General features: G+C 32.4%; 1 protein-coding gene across 1 annotated transcript; it reads left to right on the forward strand.

Moving 5' to 3' along the window:
* Nucleotides 1-4276: 4276 nt before the first annotated feature.
* On the forward strand, nt 4277-7072 carry LOC101245873 (large ribosomal subunit protein uL18). The gene is made up of 9 exons (XM_004246193.4): nt 4277-4480; nt 4583-4652; nt 4735-4826; nt 4973-5099; nt 5171-5250; nt 5346-5462; nt 5818-5952; nt 6106-6275; nt 6671-7072. The coding sequence occupies exons 1-9, from the start codon at nt 4478-4480 to the stop codon at nt 6780-6782; spliced, it is 906 nt and encodes a 301-aa protein (XP_004246241.1). The 5' UTR covers nt 4277-4477; the 3' UTR covers nt 6783-7072.
* Nucleotides 7073-13304: the final 6232 nt, after the last annotated feature.

Below are 13304 nucleotides of genomic sequence, written 5' to 3' on the forward strand. Positions count from 1 at the left end.
GTTGTATCCTGGTAGAGAACTGTTTGTCACCCCTCAAAGTATATACAAACAATAACTCTTGAAAGATAGTGATCTAACAATTTACAATATAGTCTATTCCATATTAGAAATGGAAGAGGAAACTATCCCAAACGTGTCAAAATAGGATCTAAGATTCTGGATTGTATGTTCATTGGATATGCTACCAACAATAAAGTATGTCAATTTATGGTTCATATGTCCAAACCGCTGGATAGTTAAGTGAAGGGTCTAAGTGACCTTGGTACGAACCAAAGGAGAATGTACTTAATAAAGCGATTCAAAGGCATTGTAAATTTTAATGGAAAAATTACTTCATTCGAGTTTAATTTTGTAACATTTCTTATGGAAAATGAGTCTCATGAATTTAAAGAAGGTGTGCCCTCTCTTGGCTCATTTTTTTTAAAAAGAGATTGTCAATACTAAGATAGATTCAATTATTAGCTGCCGTACTTGAGAGATAATTGTTCTTCCTCCAGGAAATAAACTTTTGGGTTCAAAGTGGATCTACAAAAGGAAAAGAAATTTGATGAAACTATTGACAAATACAACCAAGACTTACTGTCACAGGCTTTATACAATAAGAAAGTCTTAATTATTTTGACACATAATAGCCACTAACTAGGATTACATCAATTAAGATGTTAATTGCACTAGTTGCAGTATATGACCAACAAATTTGTCAAAAGTAATGTAATTTTTTTTTTTAAAAAAAAGATGGATAATTGGAACAAGAAATTTACATGGAATAATCCAAGAGTTTTATGGTTCTTGGTAAAGAAAAAAAATTTGTGAACTTGTTAAGTCACTTTGTAGACTAAAAACAAGAGCCCAAATAATGACATGCTATGTTTGACCAAACTATGTTGACATATAAATTCAAGATTAACGAATGTGACAAATGTTTTTACATTAAAGACACTTCAAATTACAAGGTTGTTGTTTGTTTTAATGTTGATGACATGTTGAGACATTTCTGACATAAATTACTAGAAAGTAACTTTGATATGAAAGACATTAAAGTTACTGATATAATTGAAAAAGTATTTGACAAGTTCCAGTATATGGATTTCAATATTGGCAAGACTCAAATAAATGTAAACTTTGTACTTCAAAAGAATGAACACAAAAATGACTCATAATTGGATTATGCTAGAGTATTGAGAAGTATGATATATATCATGACATGTACACGATCAGATATAACATGTACTATTAGTAAACTGAGTCGGTTCACAAATAATCTCAATTAAACTTATTGAGTGACAATGAAAAGAGTTTTGGAGTATTTAAAACATACTTAAAAAACTATATTTTGTATTATAACTAGTATTCAACAGTATTGGAAATATAGTGATGCAAATTGAATCACCAAATCAAATAAAGTAAAATCACGAGGAGATATGTATTTACTCTTTTGTGGAGGTTCAATCTCTTGAAAATCATCAAAACAAAAATGTATTACTATGGAATCTGGGCTTATCACTTTAAATAAGCCCGGTGAAGAAGTTGAATGACTTCGAACTTTCTTGAAAATTTTTAATTCCAAACCTTTAGCTCCAATATGCGTACACTGTGAGAGTTAATTTGCAATAGGTAGGGCATGAAACATGATGTATAACGGAAAGTCTTGTCATAATATGCATAACGGAAAGTCTTGTCAATAGACATTAGCTACTTTTAATGGTTTCTAAGTTTGATACAAGATATATCAAATCAAATAACACATTCAGATATAACCTATGTATGTGTGAAGTGTAAGCCGCTTCAAGGAGAATCCGGTAAGGCCAGTATTATACGCACTTATAATCAAGACGTGTTCATGGATGAATCGAACAAAATGATGAGAACCAGAAATAGTTCAAGGGTTAATTGTGTGACTTATGTTGTCTAGGTATACACCAAAGCTCGATAGTTCAAAGATATCAAATCTATCGATTGACCGAGTATATCCGATATATATTCACTATGTGATGTTCAAAGGGAAATTCAGTTATCCGGATGCAATCAATTCTTACTTATGAATCACACATTTTTTCATGCATATGTTTTAACAATAGTCATTCCCTATTCATGTGTGAGATTGTTAGATTTTAAAGGTATGAACAAGAAATGAAGAGTTGTGACTCGCCTGAAGGGTTGTCTTTTCTTAAAGGTTGTTTTCTTGTTACCTTTACCCTATGTTGACTATAAATAGAGAGACTTTCTCTCATTTTTCTGCATCAAAATTTTTCTTCTATTGCATACATTTTCTAACAAAATAAAATCGATTGATCGTGTTTGTTTGTGTGATTTGTTGTTGTTATTTTGAGTTCGTTGAAATTATTAAAGTTTGAGGTATCGCTACTTCTTTAATTGTTAATCCGTTTTATCTATGGAGGAATTAATTTGCAATTTCGGATACTTGAGGGGATTAAATTTCTTGATAACGCACAATGAATTCTATGAACTCGGATAGTTTTTTATTTTTTCTTTTCATCTTTTATTAAATCTGATTTGTTAATCTCAATACAAGAGATAACATATCATATGTTTTTATTTGTATTGAATATGTAAAATGTTGGTGCAATTAATTCCTAAGGTAAAAACTGCTAAATGGTTTAAAGAAGTGATGTTGGAAACGATGAATTTTCTGTAGCCTTTGGTTGATGAAAATAATCAAAATAGTGATATATTCGAGAATTTTTTTTTAAATTTATTACAACAATTTTTCTAATTTTGGTTAAAAAGTAAACAAACTTAAGATCGTGACAAGTATTCCACATGACCCTTAACTTGGTTTTAGCGACAACTCTTCAACTTTGAGTACATAAATATGCACTTAAATTTAAATAAAATTTTACTCATACACACACGTGTCGTACATGACATAATACACGTAGGATGTCATGTACACCACAAAATTGCCATGTAAGGTGCCAAGTCATTTGTTAAATTGTATATAAGTTTAAATATATAGTTGTGCACACCTAAAACTATTGGTGATAGTTGTTAGTTGGTGTCAAATTAAGGAGAAAAGACAATGTGACACCTGAAGTTGTTCTGAATTTTCAAAAAGACACCTAAACTATGCATGCGTCCTATTACCCCCCTAAACAATTTTGAACTGATATTATTACATCGATTATTGTCCACATGACATGGAGAGTGTATGCACTCTCTTAAAGAGCGTGAAAAAAAAACGAATATAATTCTATTTTTGCAAGTATATTGCTATAAAATACATTTTCTTGTTTTTCTTATTTTCTTAACTTTTTCTTCTTATTATTTTTTCTTTTTCTTTCTTCGTTCTTTTTTCAAAAAATCATTTTCATCTTAATTGAAGCTCCTCACTTTAAATGTCACTTTTTATCACAATTTCATCTTCCTTTTTTACTACTATTACTTTAACTATCTTTTTAATTTAAAACTATATCTAAACATTATATTACATTCGAACAATTTGATAAGCACATTAAATTTCAAGGTGATTAGTAGATATTATTTAGTTTTTTTTTAATTCAAATTTCAATTAAACTTTTTCAAATTTCGGAGAATTATGATTCTTTCAAAATTATCATTTCTAGTTTTGAAATTATATGAAAATGAGCCAAAATAATGAGATGATTAGGGAGTATCATATAGTTTTTGTTTTATCCGATTTCAATTAAATTCATTCAATTTTCAAAAATCAATTTATTTTTTTAAAATTATGATTCTAATTTTGGATTTATATGAAAATGAGAAGTTGATGATACTTCAAAATTTTAAATTATTTAGAAAAAAATTAATTTTGTTATCAATAATTTAGTAAAGTATAAATAAATGAAGAAAAAGAAAAGAAAAAAAATGGGAGTGAGATTCAATTTGACATGAGGGGTAGTAGGTGATTAAAAAAAAGAGAATGAAGAAAGGTGAAAGATGAAATGAAATTTAAAATAAGTCAAAATTAAAATTCAAAAAGTAAGAGAGAGAAACAAAAAAAAACTTAAAATGAAAAAAATATATATTTTAAATTAAATTAACACGTGTCATGTATTAATTGATGTGTGAACACAGTTGCTTCATAAAATTTGGGGGCTGATAGAAAAATAATACAATAATACCAGTTTATAATTGTTTAATGAGGATAATATGACAGTTATAAAGTTAAAATATTTTTTAAAAAATTTGAGACAACTTTAATGATTAATTTATGTCTTTTCTCCAAATTAAGGGACATGTTTATGTATTAAATATCCATTATTATTTAAATAAGATTATCTTCTAGTTTTGTTTTAAAAGAAAGGGAAATTAAAATGAGAAGGGGTAATGGGTGGAAGGGTAATAAAGTCTAAACATATATTATGAGCATGGATGGATGGATGGATGGAGTAGGGTTTTTGTTTAGGTATTTGAGGCAGCAGTAATTGTTGTCTTCACAAACAGCGTCTCCTCATTCCCCTACCGCCGTCGGGGGCTAATTCACAAGCAACCAACAATGGTAATAGCGTACACTGCTTTCCCATTTTCGATGCTTTAATTCTCTGGTGTTGTCTACTCACTGCTAAGCACTTGTGCTAATATAAAATTGTATTTTGTGCAGGCATTCATCAAAGTCCAGAAGACTAGGGCTTACTTTAAGCGTTTCCAGGTTAAATTCAAGAGAAGGAGAGGTGTTGTTGTTTATCCATTATTATATTTTTCACTATCACATACACCTCCTTTCTGTGCAATTTATTCTATTCTATTGTGCAGAGGGAAAGACTGACTACAGAGCCAGGAATCGCTTGATAAATCAGGACAAAAACAAGTACAACACTCCAAAATATCGTTTTGTTGTCCGATTTGTATCCTAACAACTTTGATCTACCGCTCTATTTCTTTTCGACAGTTTATCCAATTCAAAAATATAGCATTTCCTGTCCTGTTATTGTTAGTGTGTAACCCAGGATGGCTTGTGTTATATTGTTGCTTTACCTTAACCTTTTTTCAGACTAATAAGGACATAATTGCGCAAATTGTGTCTGCTAGCATAGCTGGTGACATGATTCTTGCCTCTGCATATGCTCGTGAGCTGCCTCAATTTGGCCTTCAAGTTGGACTCACAAATTATGCTGCTGGTATTTACATAACCTCTTCTTCTTCGCTCATCTTACCTGAAATTGTGCTAATTGAGTCAATATTAATTTAGCATACTGTACCGGACTTCTCTTGGCAAGACGAGTTCTCAAAAAACTTGAAATGGATGAGGAGTATCAAGGTAACCCTGAGGTAAGTGGCAGCTACAATATCACGCAAGGTGCATCATGTTTTGTTGTCTGTAGTACCAGCTTTTATTTAGTAATGGGTATTATATATCTTTACAGGCCAGTGGAGAGGATTACTCAGTTGAACTTGCTGAAAGCAGGAGGCCTTTCCGTGCTCTCTTGGATGTTGGTCTTATTAGAACTACTACTGGAAATCGTGTGTTTGGTGCTCTCAAGGTAACTAATACTTTTGCTCTGCATTCTCTTTTACTCGTAGCCCATAATGGATTTAGTTTTTCATGAAACAGCCCCTTTGTTTATTTCTTCCAACCTCCTTCAACCTTTAATGAATGGCTTCAACTTGGCACAAACACCTAAAATGATATTACAAACCGTGGTTGCAATTTTTGTTTTGGAAATTAAAGAGTTCTTGATTATCAATTTAGATACTGCTGGATTAGTTGGTCTGTTTGATGGCCTTCTACTGCAAGTCTTTTTTCCTCTTGTAGTGAGCCTGTCTCTGAAGGATTTGTCTATCCATGTCACTGATTATTCATTCTATACACATTGTCTATTCTCTGCTTCTGTCCAGGGTGCATTGGATGGTGGACTTGATATTCCTCATGGTGAGAAGAGGTTTGCTGGATTCAGCAAAGATTCCAAGCAACTTGATGCTGAGGTTCACCGCAAGTATATATATGGTGGCCATGTTGCAACATATATGAAGGTGAAACAAAAAGGATTATATTTGAATAGTTTTTTGGTTACAAAATCCATGGACAATATTTTGTGCTAATCTGGATTAGTGAGGTTCATCTTTGATAGGTTCTGGTGTCTTTCTATTGTCCATCTCTAAAATGTTGAAGTTGTGTGTTGTCAGACTTTGATCGAAGATGAACCTGAGAAATATCTGTCTCACTTTAGTGGGTACATTAAGCGGGGTCTTGAGGCTGATAATCTTGAAGAGATGTACAAGAAGGTTCATGCTGCCATACGTGCCGAACCAAGCCCAAAGAAATCTGAGAAGCAGCCTCCCAAGAAGCACAAGAGGTCTGATATTACATTTAGTTTGTTCAACCTTATGAGCTATTTTTTGTTTATATTTAGTGAAAAGAAGTAAGTTGTACTTGAAAAAAATGTAACGAAGTGCACAAATGTCAGGTGTTTTTAAGTCCTCAGGCACATTAGTTTTGTTTCCTGTGTGCTTGAAGGATCTATATTTCCTGTTTATGTTATTTGAACACGGGGCCCTTTTTAACTTTGTTCTAGTGAATCTCATCAATTCTGTAGTGCCATATATCATGTTAACTGATTATCAGTGTCTAATTATATTATATGTAGTGTTAGTGGGCAAGACGAATTAGAATGCTGATTATCAGCCATTTCAACTTATTCACTTCTATGTTGTCTTTTTATTTTATGCTATCTTTGGGCTTCTGTTACAGGTACAATCTGAAGAAGCTGACTTATGAGGAAAGAAAGGCTAAGTTGATTGAAAGACTGAATGCTTTGAATTCAGCTGCTGGAAATGATGAGGATGAGGATGATGATGAGTGAAGACACTAGAATTATAAAATTTTGGTGCTTAATAGTTTTGTGATATTGTCGTTTCTTCCTAGGGAGAAATCTCAGTTCTGTATGCTTTAGTACAATTTTTCTTGCTGTATGACAATGTAGGAGGTTAGATTTGCTAGTGTGCACAAATCCCATCAAGCACACGCATGAATAGCAATCACTAATTTTGGAACCTTGACTCATCTCTCTGGATCTACAAATGCAGTGTGAAATGTTTCTTTTTATTCTTTTGGTTTTAATGAAGAAATGATTGGTTTCTTTATGGATGAAAATCAAGGATTATGAAGTGACACATCATTAATGTTGGGGAGATAACTGTGCCAAATTTCTTAAGAATGCTATTTGGCTGATGTAATTGGGCTTTTCTATTCTCCTGGTCTTATAATTTACTAGTATTTGTTTTATGTTTTGCTGTCATATTTTACTTGCAACCTTGCTTCATATAACTTGGTTCTCTTTTTGAGTCGGGAGAAGGGTCAAATATGCCCCTAAACTATTTGAAAAGGTTTAGATATACCCTTCGTTTAAAGTTCGGTTCACTTGTACCCTCGTCGTTCAACTTTTGGTCTACATATGCCCTTTTGGGCGTTAGTTGGCTAACTCGGAATATCCAACTCTTTTTAATTTTATTTAAATGTCAAATGGATTTTTCACGTCATTTTTATGTATTATCACTTGACATTTATATTCAAGGAAAAAGGGTTAAATATGCCCCTAAACTATTAGAAAGGACTAGATATACCCCGTTTAAAGTTTGGTCAATTTATACCCTCGCGTCCAAACTTTTGGTCTACATATGCCCTTATGGGTGTTAGTTGGTCAATTCGAAATATCTAACTCATTTTACTTTTCTTTAAATGCCAAATTGATTTTCCACATCATTTTTATATATTATTATTTGACATTTATATTTAAAGTGAAAGGGGTCTTTTATGGCCCTAACTATCCGACCTACTTTTAGAACACATATACGACCCGTCTTTTAAATTATCTATACAACCCGACCCTTTTTTTTAATATGGGTCGGATTAGGGCATAATTGAACCATTTAAATGGCGAACACTATCGTGCTCTAATTGAAACCGCCGAGGAATCAATGGCACGACAACTAAAGGAAAAGGAAGTCGAGGTTTGTAAAGAGTTTTGGCGCAACGCAGAGCTGGAGGCGCAAACCTGGCAGGCAAGGGCTAGAGCAGAGGAATTCACCGCAACAACGTTACAGACACAACTACAAGCTGCAGCAGGCGATGATGATGTAAATAACAAAATAATTCACACATATATGAGTCGGATTAGGGGCATAATTGAACCATTTAAAAGATGGTCGTATATGTGTTTTATAATTGGATCGGATAGTTACGGCATAAGTGACCCTTTTCTCTTTTAATATAAATGTCAAATGATAATATATATAAATGACGTGAAATCTCATTTGGCATTTAAAGAAAAGTAAAATGAGTTGGATTTTTCGAGTTGACCAACTAACACCCATAAGGGCATATGTAGACCAAAAGTTTGGACACGAGGGTATAAATTGACCAAACTTTAAACGGGGTATATCTAGACCTTTCGAATAGTTTAGGGGCATATTTGACCCTTTTCCCTTGAATATAAATGTCAAGTGATAATACATAAAAATAACGTGGAAAATTCATTTGGCATTTAAATAAAAGTAAAATGAGTTGGATATTCCGAGTTGGCCAACTAACGCCCAAAAGGGCATATGTAGTCCAAAAGTTGGACGGCGAGGGTATAAATGAACCAAACTTTAAATGGAGGGTATATCTAAATCTTTTCAAATAGTTTAGGGTCATATTTGACCCTTCTCCCTTTTGAGTCTTTGATTTACTAGAAACAGCTTCCTTGCAAAGGTAGGAGTATGATCTTTATACATCTTACCTTCCTCAGTACGTTGTTGATGTGGTCTTGTCTGAAGTACCAATCATCTAGTCCTCTAAACCTAACAATGTTGAGAGTTTTTTTGGATGACTTGTCATTTCTTTGCCTTCTGCAGGTAAAATAAAATTTGGACTAGATTGGCCACTGTAACTGAAATCTTATGGGATTCACCTCATTTGTTTGCACTTAATGGGGATTTAAATCTTAATCAATTAGATTTGTCTCATTCAATGTGATTGTTTTTTAGGACTGAATTTTAATTATTCAGATTCAGTTCATTAAGTTTATTTGTTTTATTTTCTTATAAGCTTATTAATGGGTCTGAATGAATCATATATGAAACACACTCTTAACACCATTCAAACTAAAAAATAAGAATCAAATCTTAATTCAACTATATCACAATAACTTATAATTTTGTTTCTTATTTTACTAATGTTAATTACATGCTTAATTTTATTTGTTCTTACTAGTTTAATGTACATCTTTTATTTTCATAAATTAATCAATATATTTAAATTGATAAACACTTTATGATATAATATTTATGTTTCAGAAAACAAGAAAGTATTAATTATTTGATCGATTTAATAACAATGTCTAGTACAAAATAAAATTTCTTCATAAACAATACATTACTACTCTATATAAACTATTTTACATTGCGTTACATTAGATTATCAAAGGTTGAGTGCAAAGAATATTCATATTAATGTGTAACTTAATATTAAATTCTAAGTAGATAAATCATATTACATTGTTACGATAAAAATGTTCAAGTTGAGCCTACTATTTAGATTCAGAGACAACATCTTAATATTCAAATGTTTATTCAGATTTACACATGTAGATCTTAATGCATATCTTAATATTCAGATGTGTAATCAGATTCAGACGTCTTAATCTTAATAAAAATAAGTCCTAAGTCTTGTTCCTGTTCTTTAGTAGACAGTTTAATTAAGAGTAGTCGAGTTAGACCTAATGTTAGTAAATACTGACTATGCTAGGGACGGATACAAGAATAGGCTTGTGGCATGATACCGGTGAGGTTTCTTTTTCAGTCACACCAGTTCGAATTCGCCTGTGCCAGTATGGTCTATTTTAGTTACTTTCTTCCTGTTCGAGTTTGCTAAAATGGTCAAGTTTGAGTGCTTGACGGAGATGAAGTTGATTTTCTTGTGACAAAATGTGTATTCTTTATTGGTTGAAGGGAATTTTTGTACGAATAAATGAACTTCTACCCTACCCTAGGGGTGTACATGGTCGGGTTGCTTCACGTTTTTCAAATATTAAACTGTTGGAATATCGATCCTTTGCAGATTACAACAATTACATTATGTAAAACAAATAAAGTAATGACACAATATTTTATCCGAAAAACGCCAACTCATAAAGGATAAAAAGTCACGACCTACACCTCTGTATGATTTAACTCCACTTCAATGAACTCTGAACCTCAACAAAATATTACATAAGCCAATAAATCATAAACTCTAATTCTTAGATGCCAACAACCAACTAGATCGTCGACCCTACTTTAAGTTTTGAATTTGAACTGTAATTCCTAAACTCCAATACAAGTCCCCCCAAGGTTTATGTTCCCAAGTCTTTAAGTCGCCCCAACTTGAAGACTCTATTCCTACTCCAGTTTATCCTTTACTAGATCTAGAAAGAATTAATGATACAACTCAATAAAAACTAAATACAAGCAAACTTGACTTAAGAACTATAAAACATGCATAAGCCTATGAATCAGTTCTTCAATTCTTGTTTTCTTACGTTGGATACACTTCATAATAAGAAATCACTCAAATATGAACTCCCTCTATTTGATCGTATTCTGCTTGTAACCCTCTATTTAAGTGCACAATCTTTTCTAACGACAATATAACCCTATTTATAAATTACAACTTCTCAAAGACTTGTTCAACTCAAACTAGACTTTACTGCATCCTCAAAGACTTGTTCAACTCGAACTTAACTCTACGGCATCTTTAAAGCCTTGTTCGACTCGAACTCTACTCCACAACTTATTTGGTGTAGTTTCCTTACTCGACTTGACTTTAATGTATTCCCTTCTTGAATCTCTATTCATGTCGTTCTACTTCCTTCTTGCTTATGCTTCCTACTTCTCTAAGGATTTCTTTATGAATTTTTTTCTTTAGCAGACCTATATGTTTAAGATCATAGTTCATATGCAACTGTTCCATGGCATTCTGGTGAGTGACACGTATAACTTCAATTTCAGCTTATTTTTTTTTCATTTTATATCCCCTTTAAGGAACTGGTTGAATCAATCATGTGTCCTTTATAGAAACAATAGTTCACTCATTTCTAACCCCCAAATCAGTAATCACCTTGCCTAAGAGAACTGTCCGCTTCCAAAAGTTCACAACTCTAATTTCAATAGAGTCATATTTAATTTTAATAGAGTCAGTAAGACAAATTTTCTTAAGCATTATTTGTAGAGAAACATGTTCTCCCAATCTGTTTCCTAGACGTGGTATTATCAGGTGCATCACTAACTATACTACTTTTTGACATCAATCCTAAATCTCAATTTATATGGATCTCAATAGAAGATCAAGGTTCGACAGAGGGGTCCCTATTGGTTCCCCGTCACTAGATGCATCCAAGTTGAGCCTAACAACTGAACTTTTTTCAATTGTAGGGTCCCCAACATATTCCCCCTCACAAGGTACATCCTCCAAGAGTTCCTTAGTATTTTAGACACGCCCAATACAGAACCCTGTAAGAATCAATACTGCCTACTTCCTACACCACATCATCTATTTTATAAGGCACAAAAGCAGAAGTGTCATCCACTAAAGTCATCTCAATCATAACATCATATAGACCATCACACTAGATACAACTTTAAATAGACTATTAATAAGATATTCGTTTAGTAGTACTGAGAGTCCTTTGAGATGAGGCGTTTTATCTAGGGTAGAGATCTGGTTATATTTTATCACAAGAAAGCGTGCTTCAATTCTTTTTAGAGAACGTCAAAATTTAAGCATAGGACATGAATATATCTTTTGGGACACATCGAACAAACAAGTACATGAGTATTGATTTTAAATTTAATTATGAATTTTGCTCCAATTTTCACAAAGCCTCTCTCCCGCGACAGATGCAAATACAATGTTATAATGTATGAGTAGATTGACTTTAAAAGTGGTATAGAGATATACAACTAAATGTTAAAGACTGAGCATACAATTCAAGATTAGGAGACAGTATGTGCAATGTTCATTAGCCACTGAGGGATACTCATGTGCTTTTAATCATCCCCAAGTTTCAACATGTTCCTTTAAAAGTGTTTCTCTAGGTTGATTACCCTTCTTAGTGGATGGACTCATAATTTTCACACTATGATCATCTGAGTGTGCCTCATAAGACTTTTCATGTTTATAATTGTGAGATACTACATAGGTTGGGCCTATTTTCTTTCACAGGTTTCTTCATAATTTATTCGGAGCTACTTGACAACTCATCATTATCATGCATGCTTGTTTCTCTTATTACATAACTATAGTAAACTGAGTGGATTTTGGTTCATTCCTTCAACATGATGCCTTTTTTCGTTTTGTGTTCTTTAGTGTTTCCTATTTTTTCAACTTATATGATTCGACCAAAAAGAATTTTCAACACCAAAACTACTATTCCATCATTTTCTTCTATAGGTTGGAGGAATTTCTTCTAGTTTCACTCATGTGTTTGGAGCAACATGTGTTCATTTATGAATGTTGCTTGCTTCCTCTTACTTTTCATGCAAATTCAAATGTTAGATTTAGGAACTGTGAATAGCTTGAGTCCTTTGTATTGATAAAAATGATGAATGAAATCTCTATTGATCCAATTTGGTAAGACATTTTTAGATTTTTTATTTTGCCCCAACCTGTTCCTTTGACATAATCCCTTTATTTTAACATATTTGATTTTAATATTTGAGGCATCAGTGAAGTTTTTATTCATGTGAGCTATAACTATTGGACATGCACCCCTCGAGTGACCAATAATACCACAGTATGTGCACAAAATAAGAGTTTTTCTTAGGGATTTCTTTGACAAAACCTATTTCAGCTTTAGTTTTATGTGTTCTACTACTGAGCTGAGTCACAATCATTGAAGAATGAGTCCATTTGTTTGCACTCTCAAGCTCATGCTTAGTTCTAGCAAGGTCAAGATTTATTCTTCTAGATTTTTCTCTTTCAGAAAAATGTTCATCTTTTAACCTTATTAGATTTCGATCACATCTGATTTGGTCACCCACTAATTTTTTCTTTCCCATTTCCAGTAACACTTTGTTTCAAAATTTCAAATTTGAGGGCTAAAGTGTAGGAATCAAGTTGTTGTACCTATTCCTTTAGGAATTCATTCTCTTTCTTGAGATCAGAATTCATTTTTTCAAGACTAATAAATTCAAAATTTAAACTGGTTAAGGAAGTCAATTACTGGTCTTTATTTTCATTAAACTCTTGAAAATTATCTGTGAGAGTTAGAATAAGAGAAAACAATTTTTTCTTTGAAAAACATAATAGTTTATTTTTAAGGTCAAGAAGGTTTACCTCCCTTTTCTCAATGTCTGATTCGAAGTCC

This window comes from Solanum lycopersicum, chromosome 9 (genome assembly GCF_036512215.1).
Source record: "Solanum lycopersicum chromosome 9, SLM_r2.1".
NCBI classification, from domain to species: domain Eukaryota; kingdom Viridiplantae; phylum Streptophyta; class Magnoliopsida; order Solanales; family Solanaceae; genus Solanum; species Solanum lycopersicum.